We start from the raw sequence: 17753 nt of genomic DNA on the forward strand, positions 1-17753 counted from the left end.
ACGTAAAATATGATAAATGCTTGTTTTTCCCCCTGAATTGTTTATTAGAACTAAAATAGTTGTTAAAGACGCATAATGCAAATTGAAATGCCGATATGTGTGTGATAAATCACAGACATTTGTCCGGGTCTATAATTTATTTCTTCTTTCTGGTTCATCGCTCTCCATCGTCTTGTTGAATGTACTTATTTCCAAACACTTAAACACATAAACCAGAGCAGCTCATTTTACAAGTTCACAAGCTACACCCATGTTCATGTCTTCTACTGAATTTGAAATATGAACAACTTGGCATTAGCTCCTGGTGCATGCTCATGCAGCAGAAGTAGAAAACAAACAGCTATGTTAGATTTCTATTGTCATCCAGGGAGGAACAGTAACATAATTACAGATGTAATGTAATCATATATTAAAGATGCCCCTTGTTTTCACATAGTCTTGTTTTCATCCACAGCAGCTACATTTAAAATCCTGTATTCAAACCTCCTCTTGGTCAATTCAGTTTCAAAAGTGTCAAATAAGAACGTACGTCATTTTAAAGCACTTACGTCATAAGGTCGAATCCGACAAATGAAGATACGTGACTGTTTTGTTGGCTTTAAAAAACAACACATATGATACGTGTGTTGATGTGAAAGCGAGAGGAGCAGCAGGTTTCCACCGACAACATGTGAGAAAGTGTCACGATGATGGAACTAAATGGACTATTTTGTAAAACGTCAGAGCCGCTGATGTCACTGTGGCGGCGGCGGCGGCTGATTAATCTGTGCTGTGGCCTTTCACTCCCTCAGAGGCTCAGGATCATTTATCTGGCAGATTTATTGATCGGCTGCTGCAGCGACACACATCTCCAACACAGTGAGACCGGCTGCTAATTGTAAAAGGGCTTCCACGTCTCACTCTGTGTGTGTGTTAATAAATTGGTGCACAATGGAGCCTGGAGCAGTGACACCTCCTGTGTCGTTGAGGCCTTTAGAGCAACTTGCTGCACATCAACATTTTGTTGAAAAAAAAGGGGGGGAAATCTTTGTCTGTCTTTTTCCCGTCATCCCTCCTTCTGTCGACGCTCTTCGCATTTTATCTGCTCAGCATTTGAAGTTCACGCTTTTTCTGTTTATTTTGCACAAATAGCTCATTTGTGCCCAAGGAAAGAGGAGGCAGGGCGGGGGTTGGGGGGGTATGACAGGGCAACTTCCGGACCATGTGAGCCTTTATGTGTGTGTGTGTGTGTGTGTGTGTGTGTCAGGTTGACGGTGATCCTGATTCACAGTGATGTCCACATGCCGATCGGCCGCATGTCACCAAAGCTGAACTGTAAAAGCCCTGAAATGAAGCTGTCACTCGATCACCTCCAGGGAAACGGGGGAACATGTAGTTTATTATCGGCTGTTTGGGACGAAGATGGTCTCTCATGTGTTTTCTGTCACCTGTAGATCACAACCACAGGCTGGATGGGTTTGGTGACACTGTTTTAGTTGAACGATGAACAGGGGCCAGGAGGAGGCTGGGGCCGTTATCCACAATCCAACCCATGGTGAAGCTCAGGTAACATAACTGGGAGCAGCTGTGGTCACTGTGGGGGTTTTCTGTTTCTGAATATTCCCTGAAGTTAACCAAGTGCTGGAGGAACATAAGCATGAACATACAAATGTTTATTTTCCTACGAGATCAGTTTGTTCATTTTGGTAGAATTTGTCTTTGGTGATTAGGCAACGTTGTCATAACCAATATAAAGGATACAGAGCCTAGATTCACACACACACACACACACACACACACACACACACACACACACACACACACACACACACACACACACACACACACACACACAGTCTGTGGTGATAAAAGGCTGCAGCACTTTCTCTATTTTTACTCCGTTTGGTCCATTAAGATCAGAGCAGTGATGAGAGTTAATGAATGAAGCCTCTCCACAAAACAGGCTATAATCACACAAATGTCCTGGACACACACACACACACACAAACACACACACACACACACACACACACACACACACACACACACACACACACACACACACACACACACACACACACACTCACACTCACACACACACGTTGACCAGACGACACATCTATCTGCTTCACTCTGGAACAGTCAATTAAATGTGCACACACAAAGACTCACACAGACACAGACACACACATGTGATAATAACTCATAGTCTTTGAACATATAAGGTTTAATCATGTTATGACCTGCTATTATAATGTATGACTGTACTTTTGTTTTGCAATCTTTAAATTCAGGAAAAGATGTGGCAACACTTTTTGTCTGTAATTATATAATATAATGAGTTTCTGAAATTAAAGGGGGATTTCTTCAAAACATTTTTTAGCCCAAACATTCCTCCCCTAAATAAACATGCAAAAATTATTTTATTTTATTTTACCACACAAGCCATCTGATTGAAAGCGATATTATGCTGAATCAGCACATTCCTTTAAATGTGTCATCCTCGCAGACTGACACATTTGCTTCTAAGTATAGGACGGGCTGATCCGGGTGCAGCCCTGCAGAACATTGCTTATGACATTTATGAGTCATATATCCGCTGCCATTTTGACACTTGTAAACAAAGTGAGTCACAGCAGGGAGAGCGAGCGATTAACTTAACGCTGGAAAGTATTTGTTTGGAGGAAAGAGGATTGGAACGCTGTTTTGCGTTTGCTTATTTCACTGCGGAAAAAAATGGCTGACGACAGCAACAACAACTGAGAATATAACGGGTTCATCTGTAGCCTGAGTCTGAATTAACCTTAGTTACTGTGTACGTTGTTTTTCAATCCACTAGTTTAAACTCATCATATAAATATGAGCCTACATTGAATTTTGGTGCATTTAAAGTTGTATAACATAAGCTTTGAGTTAATTACATGGTCAATTATTTAATTATTAGATACAATTGTTGAATATGTTGTATATATTATGGGATAATCTCATACATATGAAGGAATATGCGTATTGAGTTATTTTAAAATTCACATTCCACTTGCTTTTGATTCCTACCTGCCTGTGTTTACATGGGGAGAATGATGGTGATCATCGATAAGACTGAGAGAGAGAAACTGAAACCCACATATTTCCCACTTTTCTTATAATAAAAGAGGCTCCACCTTGTGTTCATGAGCTGCATATAATGATAATATTATTACAAATGTGTGATGTATAGGATCAATAACCAACGTGTCACTAATTCGGACAGGGAGCAGCAAACAGGACACATGTTACAGAGTGTGGTCTGAATTTGGCAGATGGGTATGTGAGGTCCAATAAGGTTAAATCATCACGAGACGACAAGATGCTCTGGTTCTTTCAGGACGGTCGGATTTATATTAAAGAGAGAAAATAAGAAAACACCCTTTTTAATGAGGAGAGTGAACACAAACAGTCCATTCACACCTGAGCCTCTTCCATCACCTGCCTCCTCTTAGCGGAGCCGTCACAGAGCAGAGCTGTGGAAACTCTCAGTGGTCTGACAGAGAAATCTGCTAATGGTGCGAAGCAATGACGACACGACTGAAAGCATTTCTACAATCAGACCTATAAACAACCTCACAACCGTGTAAAACCGTGAAAACTGGCTGAATCGGATTTACAGGTGCAACAGGAAATGTATTCTGGAGGCTACAGTAAAGGTTTTAATGTAGTTTAATCTTATTATTCATGTTCTAATTGTACGTAGAGTTTTGTTTGAATAGTTTTTGAGCAAATCCTCTTAAACTTTGTTACTGTCAGCAAATCCCATAGAAAGACAAAACTAGTAATAACACAAGTTTGGATTATATACAGTCATTTGTTTTTATTAAAGGCGAATACAGCTCCTAAAACAATGGGCAACTGTTGTTTTAAGTGAACATGACTCCAATGATGGTCTGGTCTGGGTTCTGGAAATATTTTAAAAAGCCCTAATGAATAAAAACTGCTTTTAAAACTGAAAACTGGATCAGATCTCTGAGCAGTTGTTTCAAAACCATAAATGTCTTTGTTTAAACCAAGTCAATACACAACTGAGTGTCGCTGTCCGTGGTGCTGAAGTGTTCTGGCTCACTTATCCTTCTCCCTTCCTATTTTCCCTCAATGAACATTTTATCGAATGTCTAAACAGGGGAATCAAACAAACAAGGATCCCTTCACGCAGCAGGAGACCTTCAGTTTCAAGACTAAACACCCACAACAATCAATTTCCTTTCAAATGAAGAGAAGTCTGAGTCCTGAAGTTCAGTGGTTCGCTCTGATGCTTCCAGCCCCACAACCTCTCCAGCGAAGCCGTCCATCAGGTTCATCCACATTCATCATGTGTCTGAATTGGAAAAAGCCTCCATCAGAGCAACAAATGAGGAAACTGTTTGTAAAAGAATACGGGTTGCTCCCATCGATAATACTTTGCCTTGAAGTTGTTTTCTTTTTGTTTCTATGAGGACATTCGGCAAAAAGAGAATATTTGTGTCACTTTTGGCTGCTCACGTCTATTTGAATGTGATATATGGATCCTTCCGAAAGAGATATTCGAACCAAACTTTTCTGTAGATCTCAAACCTGCTTTTCCGAGCACTGGGAAAGCTGCTAAGAGGTCGGACTCAGTTTTTAAGATTTAACGTGGCATTTTAAGGCAAAAGTAACGCATTCAGCACGGACCCAGATGTTTTCATCTCAGTGTCACTGAATTTAACGTCTGTGAACCGACACCCAGGGATAACAAGTGAAGGTCATTTGTTTCCTTTCGATATTTTGGAAACTGTCAGGCGCCGACATAAGCCTCAAACTAATGAAATCGTCAAACAATCAGCCAGACAAAACAACTCAGCTTTGAAAAATAAACCAACATCTTTTATTTGGTGAGTGGTGTACATCACTATATGCGCTACAGGCAGGTCTATGCACAGTTATAACTTCTTTGCTCTACATAGTGGATAGTATAAAGTGATTATATGCATCTGTGTCCATTGAAAATGTGTCCTCCTTCCTCCTGTATCTATTTTTAAAAACAAATAACCACATTTGGATCCTCTAACACAACCAACTCAGCATTTAGATCATGATTGCACCATTGAAAATGAATGGAACATTTAACATGACAGACGTCCCATTTAATTGTCCTGTGTGTCATAGTACATTACATTTTAAACATTTTTTTTATCATCCCAATGCATCAATCAAATTCTCCATTGTAATGACTGTATATGTAGATGGTTATAAGTTTTAAATGTTACTGAAAAGTAATGGTCCTGTATTGAAAGTTAATGGAACAATTAGTTGGCAGAAAATGAATCAGAACCCAATCATACAGATGTTCTATTGAAAGTTAATTGGACACATGTTTTAGATCGGGGCCCTGAAAATAGATGAAATAAATAAAAACAATGTTCCATTGACGTTCAACAGGTCAAATGTCAATCGGTTAAATTTTACTCAAATCTATTCCATTAAATGTGATTAGGTGAAATGTTTCCATTGAAAACTAATAACACTTATCTTGAAAATAAGGTGACAGATATGAAACATTATGAAGATTTTTAATGCTCCATTGAAACTTAATGGATAATAAAAAAGTCTTATAATCATATTAAGAGTGAATTGGGCCGTGGATCCGTTTCAGTCAGTGGTACAATCGGTTGCAAGGCAGCTATTCCAATAAAAAAGAATTGTAAAAGAATTCATTAAATATTAATTGGACAAGTGCTCGACCGAAATTCAATGTAAATATTGACAAGTGATGCTGAGAATCAATCAGACAAAAGTTTCATTAAAAATTAAACTTCAACAGGTCAAACAAATTTCACTCAAGTTTATTGGAACATTTATTCCATTAAAATTACTCTCAGGAACTATTTCCATTAAAAGTTTATAGTGCAACAATAATCTTGAAACAAAAAGTGACAAATATTACATTCATGTTTGAAATAACTATACTTCTATTAAAAGTGATGGGGCCATGCTCCAGTTGGAGTCAATAATTCATTTTGAAAGCTCATGGTGCCAGTGTCCCATTGAGGAGGAACTGGTCATGTTCTCCATTGAAAGTTAATGGAACTTTTACGCATGAAAATTCATATGAATTCAATATTTTTTTCCTATTTAAACAAATGTTGGTCGAACATAAAACGAAACAGTAGATCCACTGAAAACCAATAGTAAAGGTGTACTATCAGAACTAAATGCTGCTCTACTGACATTCAAATGTTTGACTGAAAGTTAACGGGACAGATTCCCCCTCGGTTTTAACACGACGGTGATTCCTTACAAAAGCTATCAGGGCACAAATGTTTCCATTGAAAGTCAATGGAACAACGTTGATCTGAGAAATAAAGTAAAATGTGGTACTGCTGTTCATGGTAACTGTCACCGGACGCCATCTTCAAACGCTGGTTGACCAAACTGCTCGTGGACACACATGTTGCTCGATTCGGCCCCAAAAAAAACTCGTTGAGCCACAAATCTTTAGTGATTAGTATTGTGTGTATATATACTGTGTATATACAGTGTAAACATGTACGGTGTGGATGGATAGATAGAGAAACACATCATCGTTGGTTCATTTGACTTTGACTGTCCTTTGGATTAACACGGTGTTGTTTTTTTTGGAATGGGCGGTTTGATGAGGATGAGTTGAGGTATTCAACGCAGGCCCCTCCTCAAAGTGGCTGCAGGGAAAGAAGGGGGAGAAGAAGAGACGTTATTCATCTGGAACAACCGACAATCTGACTGAGACGAGATTTACTGATTCAGGATTGTTCAAATGTTAGTGTGTCCTCATAAGTTTGTTAACTTCTTAAAATGTATGTGGACATTAATGTGTTTATGTCTCTATGAGGAGAAATCTGAGTTTCAGATTGAGGACATATTATGAAAGTGAAGGTTTTTCTGTGACTTCTCTAAAGAACAGTTAAGACATTGTTTTAGGTTTTAAAGTTATAATTAGGTTAAGGAATGTTTCAATATATCAATGAGGTGCACGCTTCTATTAGTGCAAGTGTGTATAAGTGTGTGTGTGTGTGTGTGTGTGTGTGTGCGTGTGTGTGTGTCAGCACCCACCAGTTGAAAGTTGTTTAGGAGGTGATCTACATTGATGTCGTCGTAGCTCTCCTGGAAGGTGTTGGGTTCGTCCCTGGACTCTTCTGCGTCGCTGGCTCCAGGGTCTTCCAGGCTGTTTGAAGACGAAAAGATTTGTTCCACATTATTTTATTTGAAGCAAAACTTTGAAAAGTATCTCAAACAATCAGAAAAGAGATAATGGGGAAACATAAAGAAATGCCTCACAGGCTTAAATCACTCAAACATACATTACAATGTATTGTATATCTGCATTTTCTGCAGAATTATTATATCCAATGAGCATTTCTTTTACAATCACGGATGATTTACCTTCATTCATTCTTATATATACATTAAAATTACTCTCAGGATAAATTTTAAAGGAGAAGGCGACCATGAATACAGATAATTTACCATATTTGATAAGCTTTGCACAGGTTACTAATGATTTTAGAATGATTTTTTTAGGCAAAGTTATGGTATTGTCAGTAGCTTCAGATGATGCCTGAGCTATTATACATTTGCAGGTGGAAGTTATTTACCTACAGTCATCAAATGGTGACTGAATGATACCACGTTTCACAGACAAAGGTCTCAGGAGGACTCGTACCTTCTCTTCCCTGTTAAGACTGAGTTCAGGTATTTCTTGACGGCCATCTGTTTGCGGAAGCGGCTGTAGTTGTCTGTAAAGATGGCGTCTGAGTGACGCTTGACTGGCTCCTCCATCAGCTCGTCACTGCACAGAGGAGAGATCAGGAGGAAGAGAGAGAAGAGTGAAGGTATGAGTGTCACCGCAGGTCAGAGGGCAACAAAGTCAGAGCAGATCAGGATCTGATTCATCGTGTGTGTGTGTGTGTGTGTGTGTGTGTGTGTATGTCCCTCCTGGCTGTATAAGAAACATGTAATGACGCATTAATGGCATAAATTAACCTTTAAAAATGTTTAGTCGATTACAAAATGCATCATCAAGCAGGTCGGGTCCTTTCATTGTAAATGTCAGGTCCTCTCTGTTTGACACTAAACAGTAAAGATAAAACTTCACCTCTTTCCTACAGCGAAACTTACATGTTCATTATTTTGGAAAGACAGATTTAAAAGTTTCTAAATGTGTTTTTTAATCAAAAAACTTTTACATCATTTATTCCTATTTCACTTGATTCAACAGAGAACAGGAACTAAAAATGCCGTTGATGAAATTTGGGGAATCAAATCAGATTTTTTATGTTTGCTTTATCAAGAACTTTGTGACAGTTCATCAAGCATTGAATGTTTTGATAGAAATTTCTGAATATTTTTTTAACACTGTTAACTGATAAATTAGAAAAGCCCGAATCTTTCAACGAACACGATGTTGCACAATGAAAGTTTGCTCATTTGTGAAGCGAAACCAGACATTGAAAATAAAAACTTCTGCATCTATTTACATTGAATCTACACTTATTTTCTACTTTAACCTCTTCATGTTGTCCACAACAATGAAAATGCCTCATATTTATCACTGTGTCAACTATACTTTTATAAATAAGTGTGCATTTTGTTCCCATAACAATTACCCACCAAGTCAAATTCCTCATGAATTCATCAGTATGCATTCAGATTAACATCATCAGTTCTTTAGAGGAGGAGGCTGAAGTTGGCTTCATGGATCTGAAACTATCTTTGAAGCCTTTGGCCTCTAAATGTTATTTTACTCTGGGTTTGTCAGGTCAAACTATTCAATTTATGAAGCTTAGACCTGGAATTTGACAATATCCAAATATTATAAACATGATTAACCAATTTGCCAATAAATAAACGAGCACAACTCGAGGTTTTGCTTTTGCGCTCGACTCCAAAGCTAAATCCAGCCTCGTCCCCTGCCTGTGTCTCTCTCCGCCCTCCGGAGCTCTGCGGACGGGGAAGGTCACCTACCTGACCCGCTTTCCGATCAGAGACTCCAGGTACCTCCGCGCTGAGAGCTGCCCCAGGAGCTTGCTGTATCCGCTGGTGAACAGACCGTCTGCGTGTCTCGTCGGTCTGTACAGCATCACAGGACAGTAGCTGCATTAAAGTCTGAGCACATTTGATGGATTACAACAGCTGCAGATGCGGAATGGACGCGCACCGGCTCCAGTTCTGGTGATGTCCTGGTTTATAATCGCACTAAAAGGAGGTTTGGTTTTTACGCAGGAGACTTTTGTACTTATTCATCTAATTCTACTGATTACATGTAAAGTCTTAGCAGGTTTATTTAATAATTAGGTAAAAGAACAGGCTATTACCTGTATTAACAGTCTCTTTACACATTATTATAAATAGATTATAGACAGATTATAGAAAATGAACTACTCATATTATTGAGGCAGGTTTCCTCTGTTCACATTGCAATTATTCTATCTTTGTGCCAAATACCTGTGATCTACGACCTTTGGCATCAACTAGACTTCACGAGAATAAAGAGACACAATTTTAAAATGTGTTATTTCTGACATTAGTGATTACAACAAGCATTTAAAAAGCAGAAATTGCCGTTTGAATGAACCGGAGCAGGAGTCAAATCCATCCACAGGTCTGATTATAAAGCGCTGGATGTTTTTTTTTTTTTTTCTGTGGTAGAAAGAACACAGGTTTCCCCTCACCTCATGGATGTGTATGGCAGACTCAGAGTCCGGGAGTACAACACACTGCATAGGGCTATTAGGAGAAGCAGCTGGGGGCCGGTCCGTTGTAACATCGCTTTACACCTGAGGGTGGAAACGTTGACTGGTTATTCTCCCTCCAACCTGAACACGATGAGCATTCCAGGTCATTTCAATCGATGGAAAGAAGATCTGACACTATCCACTCCCCACGAACCCTGTGGGTTTTTTATACATTATCTTACAACAGTCAGGTCGTAAACAACTGGTGATTTGCTCTGTAGCAGAAAAGAAGAGTAGTTTAGACACGAGGAGCCGTTTGGAAACGCAGTAAAAGAATCCAATGCGTAATTACGCACGGCTCGGTCCCGGGCTAAATATTCTATCACACTTCGTAGATACTGCAGCTCTGTTGGCTCATTTTTAAACGCGTCAGGCTTTAAGGTGTTCCACTAAATCTAGGAATAAATGTACTTGTTGAAATGTGCGTTTTCCCAGATTAGTAAAGGTTTTAACAATACAGATCTTTGATTCTTTTCCCAATCGCTACTTGTCTCTTGAAAGAAACAAAACCGATTTGACACTAAGAACGTTTAGAACATTGATCTCTGGCAAACTTCTCGATTTACTGTGAATTCTGACAGAGGAAAGAAAAATACCAATGCGTAATTACGCAGAGCGCGGTGAGTATCGTTGGACATCTTCCGTGGAGACGCTGCAATTTAGCTGCCGCCAAAGACCAAAATCCAAAGTAAATATGTAGAAACTGCTGCTTAAATTACAACGAGCAATTGATTCGACATAAAACTCAGCAACATTCGTTTGTAAATTCTCATCCAAAACCCGTTTGGAGCGCGTAAAAAGTTCAAAACGACCAAAAAAACGGAGATCAAGTGGACGCACTGTCTCAATCAAATCTTTAAAAAAAATAGCTTGAATGTAAAAATGAAATCTTACATGTGCTCTGGAGAAAGTTGTCTGCGTTTGGCTCTTCCTCCAAAGTCCTGATCTCACTGTATGTCCACTGATGATCCGCCGTTTCCTGACTGTCTCCTTCTGCTCGGTCTGTGGCTCCGCTCCTGTTTTATACACCTGGATGTTTCTCACAGAGCAGGAGGGGACATCATTCAATCAGGGGCTCGAGACGTCAGTAGGTCGCTGCCTTCGTCATTAGACTCGCTCACAGTCGGAACCAAACAGACCTATGGTGAAATTAGTGGGGAGTGTTTTTGTCGTTTTCTTCCAATTAATCGTAGGAATAATACATTTATACGGCCAGGGTTGACTCATCTGATCATTTCTCATCTCCCATCACATCAAGGGTCAGCTGCAGGGAGGATGTGAGTAACTGGAAACTGGACAGGAAACATAGAAGAGTGTAAGTTGCACTCAAAGTTTTCGGCTACAGGGCCAAAAATGATCCAATCTAGTTAAGTTACATTCAATAAAACAAGTTTATTAAAGAGATTCAAGAAATATAATATCCATGACAAAGATGCTGTACATCTCCATATACCTTCTGTGAACAGGGAGCTTTTGGGGTAAAGGTGATAAACTTTGGACACGGTTTTATCCCTTATTAATTTATTTTATTAACATATATACTGACCAAAAGGATGATTGTGGAGATAGACAGTTAGTGAATACATTTTTGACAAACCTCAGCTTAAATGTGATTTGTGCAAAGTTAAGTCAATATTTTGTACGTTTTACAAGCCTCTTTTTCAGTCTCGGGGGTGCATTCACACTACAAACAGCTACAGCCCATTGTGTTGATGTCTACACATTTAGAGTAATGTGTATACCGATGATTGTCCTATGGAGAAATCTATTGAGTGTTAAAAAGGTCCAGAATTACCTTGTAATATTTTCTGGTTGTCAGATTGTTCTTGTTCTCGAGTTTCTGGGATGTTAAATAACAATCCAACGCTGTCATACTAACAAAACTAAAGGTTTGATGTGTTATATGCACTTTACATTGACCTTGGGTTATTAAACACATTGTAAATACATGGTATAAAGTTTTTATTTAAAATATAAATAAACCAGAACCTGATATTTGTGCAAACGTTTTAAAAGACAGGTCACAGGGTACCACACTTTGAATGGCCCTGCATGGTTATTGTGATAAAAATAGATTTGTGTGCAATGTATTGGACTGAAAATATACATATTTTTTAAAGCTTAATTTTACATTTCCTTTTATATCCCATGCATTGTCATGCGATGACACAAATTCTTAATTCCCTAACAATGTAATCAAAAATCCTGCTGCTGCCCTCCCACCTATTTGTTTACCCCCACATGGGAGATAAAGACATATTGATCCTGCAGGTGGAAGAAACACAATAACATTATATTTAGAAGGTGTTGGCACGGTTTTATATTTCAGGTTGTGTTGGGCTTTTATAAAAGACCACGCAGGACTGAAGTGTCTCCCAATCCACCCACAGTGTCCCTGATGACACTGATTTGCTGCCAGCACAGCACATGAATTAGCTGTGATGTCGGCCGGTACTCACCTCATCCGTCCATCCATCCATTCATTCATCCATTCATTCATCCATCCATTCATCCATCCATCCATCCATTCATCCATCCATCCATTCATTCATCCATCGTGATAGTGGCATAAAAACGATAAACGCATCAATAGATAGAAACGTAATATTCACATTAATAAAACAGTTGATTTTAAGAGGTTTCAATTGATGTTTTATTGATTTTTATTGATATATTTTTACGCCGATGGAGAATATTTTGTCGATAGTTCATCCTGGAACTTTAATAATATTGATCATATTGTTCTGACAACAGTGATTTGACAAACTCAAGAGTTTCCTATTCACCACAAACATTTGTCATGGGACCAGCTTTCTGTGGCAGCGGAGAGTTTCATGAAATATCCTCTAAATTTACATTTGCCTGAAACAAATCAACATTTACCTTGAATTACATATTACATACTAACTTAACTAATGTAGCAATCAAACCTAACTAACTTAACTAAAGTTGCAGTCGATATAATACCTTGCTCCGAGTGCAGGTATTGTCTGGAAGAGGGATCCCTGCTCTGTTGCTCTTCTTCAGATTTATGCCCTTCCCGCCCCCCCCCTGAATGGTTGAATAAATTATGGCTGCTGTGAAGTGTTGTACAGATTGTTAAACTCCCTGAGATAAATTTGTGATTTGTGAAATCTGACTTTTGTTCCTGTCGGGACATCTGGGTGTCTGAATACAGTGTCTGGTCTGCACCATCAGACGACACAGCTCTGTACCAACACCTGCTCACTGTGGAGCACACAGGCCTTTAAACAGAGAATTTATGAAGTCAGTTCGTCATCAACTCCACATCTGGAAAGAAAGATGCACCTCTGGATCTGACTTTCAGGGTTAATGGATTTGCACTTCAGGAATCGCACGCTCACATAGTTGATTATTTGTATTTAAGTTGCTCTGATCAATGTTGTTTTATTAAAGAATATATATAATAGAAAATAGAATCGTATAAAGAATATACTTGTAATATAAAAGGTGATGAACCAACTCTGCAGCTATCTTAACGCCACAGGTCTATCGGCTCGTTCTTTAGATTTTACAGCTCCCATCTTGACTGTTTCGGTTCGGTCTCAACTCATCAACCTTGTTTTTGGCCGCAGCGGACAAACATCTTCAGCCCCGATAAACACATTGTTCACTTCCTGTCAGACACAATCAGCAGCGAGCATGTGATGAACACATTCAGCAGCTCAAGAGCCAAATATCGTCTGCTCAATGTGAAAAGATTTTTGCTGTTTGCCAACTCAACCCTACATAAGTGGTATTGTGTTTCAGCCAGTGCTCCCACCCGTGTCCCGTGAATTAATATAATGATCGTGGTTTAATGTGTTGTCCATTTCAGATTTTCTTTAACACAGCAAAATGATACACGTAAAGGATTCACTGATATGGTTCATTTATGTTTGCATGTGTGATTGCGTAGCTGATGATGATGAGCACGGATTTTATTTGACCTCTGCATCATGACAACAGTGTATCTGGTCTTCATGGGTCATTGAAATCTCCTCCCAGTCAGCAGATCACCCCCCTCTCCTCCTCACCTCTCCTCCTCCACCTCCTCCTCCTCCACCTCCACCTCCTCCTCCTCCTCCTCCTCCGACCTCTACTCAACCATGATGGCACCATTGGAACCTTAATGTGATCAGTCCAGAGAGAAAGTGGATTACGCAGAAGTCCATGGGAGAAGGAGCTGGTCTAATTGACAGCAGTGATTGGAGACAGATCCCTGCAGGAAGAGGAAGCTGATGGAGGAAACATCAGCGTTATTATGATGATGTTGATGGAATGTATGAAAGAGAGAAAAAAAAAGTTCCTATGGACAAATAACAGACTCGAGTCTGTACAACACAGAGAACTGAAGATGACGAAGAGTATAACGTCTTCTATTTTCTTATCGGCACATTGATCACCACTGATACCACCAGTAATTAACTACCTATTACTGTTACCACTGTCATTACTTCTAATATCACATCCACTTCTACAGATAAAGCTTCATACGAGACTTTAGTGGAATTATCTAATCTGTCTTCATGGATTTAATGTAAATATTTAATAAGTTTCATTCATTTCAGGTTACAATTAAAAATGCCTGGTTTTTATTTTCAGATAAAGTCAGAGCTTGTAAACATCAGCTCTTCTAACTTAGTCAATGTTCTCAGTGAAAGTTTCTGGATATATCATATTATTAATAATGTGATATTTATTTGAGAGTTAAAACTTATTTTTTGTGCCTATGTGATGGGAATGTTTTTTTCTTAATTGCAAACTGTAAGTCGTGGTTGTTTCTTTTTATAACAAGGACGTTTTATAATATTATATTATTAGTACTCCTGTTGTACTCACTACTTTTAGCCTACGAGTTATATTAAATAAAAACTACATGTGTTGAAAATCAGTGGTGGAATGTAGTTTCGGGTCCAAATGGTGGATGTCTCCATAATGCGACACTTTGCATCACGACTCTCCCACCAGACTGTGTGACGAGGGGAATCCCCTGGCTCGCTGAGTGCCTGCTCTGTGCCACATTATCCAATTAGCAAACCGCAGAGTGACGACTCTGATGGCAGATTACTGCTGGCAGCCGGACCACACTCACCGAGCGCTCTCTGTCTGTCGCTCCCTCTTACGAGAGCACAGGTGGAGCGATGGAGTAAAGACCCTGAGATAAGATAGAAATAAATGACCAGAGAAAAAGTGTGAAATTGAGATTGTATCCAAGACGTAAACTGAGGCAAAGATAAGACACGAGTGTGACTGAGGGAAAGGGATGGAAGAAAAACATGGTTGATCAACAGTAAGTTAGGAAGTTTTCAAGTAGGTTTTTAAAACAGAACATAAAGAATCAAGAACATAAAACGGTGTAATTGTTTCATTCATTTATTTGCTTGAGGGACTGTAAACTATAAGAATCAGTCTTCTATATAAACCTAGTTAAGGGTTTTACATGCCTCCAAAATACGTAAATACAGAGCCATAAAAACACTGTTTTAGTAAAAGTTATAGCTCAAAATTGGACATATATCTATATCTGGACTTTAGCTATAGAGAGCACATACCACAACTAAAGCTGCCACAACTAAATGTGACATTTTACTCACAGAAAAAAATAATTTCGTCTGGATCAATAAACCATCACTGGATACATAAAGAAACTTAAGCTCATGTGAGGAAAACTTTTAATGCCCCCTTTTAAAACAAGACTAATGAAACAAAGTAGATTTTTTCTACTGTGTGTGGATATTTACATACAGTATAATGGCTGATATACTGGATCTACTGCAAACTGTTTTAAAATAGAGCGAAACATTAACCCCTCTGGAAATATTAAAGGTTTGTGTGTGATATAAACTTTACACTAAAAATAGAATCTATAGAAAAATATTGGACATGCATCACCATACATTACTGTATTATTCCCGTAGCTCTGCACCATCATACTAACAGTGTTTGTGCAGACGTGACAGTGTCATGTCGTCCCTCGGCCTTCTACACTCATCTGGAATGTCGTCATAGGTGCCGGTGTCAAACAGGTTTCCGTCTCCCATGTGGGAAGACTCCTCTCCTCCTGGCTCGACGTGGACCCATCTGGGTTTGGTGACTGATTGCCTTCCTCAACCAGAGGAGATTAGTCTGATAAATTACAGCTAAGCTCCCCTGATGGCAGAACCTGGTTTACTGCGGCAGGAGACCGGTTCAGAGCTGGAAGTGGAGACAATGGGTCAACACAGCCGGATGAAATCTGGGAAATGAGCGATATTAATGTTGTAATGCAAATGACTTGTCTTCAACATAAATCTTGTGGACGCACAGTTTCCCTCCGTACATGAAACTGGACAGAACTTTGTGGACATGCCTGCCAGTTTTAGTTTGTGACAACCGTGGTAGAAATTGTGGTTATTTTTATAGATATGAAACTAAAACTGACTGGAAGCTGTGGGAAACAGCTGAAGCAAGAAGACTCTGTTATTCTGACTAATTTCGGGATGATTCTTGTTTTCAAACCTTATAAAATTCAATTCTTTTGTTGTGTTATGACAGTTTATTATCAACAAGTGAAACTAAATCAAACACAACTATTATTTGAGTTGGCTGATGAATCAAGATAAGACTTGTCCCACTGAGGAATTTAAATAAAAGGTACACATCATCCAACACAAACCAAAAAATGCCTTATCACACATATTTTTCATCAGAGGTGGTGTTAAGGGCTTTAAAGGGAGACTTCACAACTCAGGAAAAATTTGACCTTCTGCACAGATGGTTGCCCACAACTTTACCAAAACTTGGACAATGTTCCTGTTTCCACTGATCTGTCCGTGGTTTCAGTATTTATGTATATTTCATTTCACAGAGCAACACAAACAATAAGAGACTCGCTCCACGCACTCATCACAGCCTGCATGTGTCCCTGGAGGTTCCTTTAATGGAGGCCTTGTTTTTGGTGTGTGGCCTCCTGTACGGATCAATTAGACCTCCAGAGCTCGTCATCGCATCCTAAATGAACTAAATGCATAAATACATTTGGCCTGGATTCAGCCCCATGGCAGACATTACGTACATCTAGGGACTTTAATTAGTGCAACACACACACATCCACATTCCCGTGTGTGTTTGCGTGTGCATATATCTGTGTGTGGATACGTCTGTGTCCGTCTGAATTTTGTCTTTCTGTAGCTGCTATTTCAAGCACCTTCACCTCTCTGCTCCCACATTAGTTTTCCTGTGATGCAGGAAGTTTTCTAAATTTCTTCGTACTCTTTCCCAGCTGCAAATTGGGGACGGAATACAACTGATAAATAACTTCGCCTGTGTGACAAGTCAGACGGACCCATGAACATTGGCTGAGTAACAAATCGCAACAAATCACACCACACAAGGGTCGAGTCATTTCTCTCTTGGTCTCTATCACAGTCCTGCAGTCGACTGCAGTGCGTCACCACAGACAGATGCTCCAACAGTAATGAAATCCCAGCACCTGTTAAGGCAGGATGACTTCACCCAGAACACCTGACATGCTGCAGGAAGTCTGTTCGCATGTTGAGCTATAACAATGCACTGTTCTTATCTCTATCTGAATCATATATTTTACTTCATCTGAGTGCAAATGTGAATATGTACCTTTCTGATCACTACCTTCCATCTATTATCAAATATTTTACAACCCAGGTGGGACTCGAACCCACAATCCCCAGCTTCGGAGGCTGATACCTTGTCCATTAGGCCACTGGGTCTCATATTCATGCCAAATGTTTGTTCAAGAATGCGCATTAATCATAAAATGTAGTTTTCCTGTGATCCACATGAGTTTATTCAGTGCTCTTGACATGAAACCAATTTCTAATTTTGCATTGGAAGAACAAACTTGACTGATGATGTCACCTTCAAACACTGAAATTTGAAATACACAAAAGCTAAAGTGTGAGTCATGAAGAATAATTATAAATGTTTTATTCCGATAACAATTCCAATCACATTTAACAGTTAGCATACTTTCACTGTTTCTCTCTCTGCCAC

General features: G+C 39.2%; 1 protein-coding gene and 1 non-coding gene across 2 annotated transcripts; both read right to left on the reverse strand.

Moving 5' to 3' along the window:
• Window positions 1-4832: 4832 nt before the first annotated feature.
• LOC118119148 (vasoactive intestinal peptide) lies at window positions 4833-10855 on the reverse strand. Its single transcript, XM_035172863.2, has 6 exons — window positions 10635-10855; window positions 9678-9782; window positions 8971-9075; window positions 7670-7795; window positions 7060-7171; window positions 4833-6668 (listed from the first exon to the last, which is right to left on the reverse strand). Coding segments are annotated over exons 1-6 (459 nt in total). The 5' UTR covers window positions 10637-10855; the 3' UTR covers window positions 4833-6659.
• A 6542-nt stretch (window positions 10856-17397) lies between these two features.
• On the reverse strand, window positions 17398-17470 carry trnar-ccg. Its single transcript has one exon. It is a non-coding gene; the product is annotated as a tRNA-Arg (tRNA).
• Between the last annotated feature and the right edge of the window lie 283 nt (window positions 17471-17753).

Source organism: Hippoglossus stenolepis, chromosome 12 (assembly GCF_022539355.2).
Source record: "Hippoglossus stenolepis isolate QCI-W04-F060 chromosome 12, HSTE1.2, whole genome shotgun sequence".
Classification (NCBI taxonomy): Eukaryota; Metazoa; Chordata; class Actinopteri; order Pleuronectiformes; family Pleuronectidae; genus Hippoglossus; species Hippoglossus stenolepis.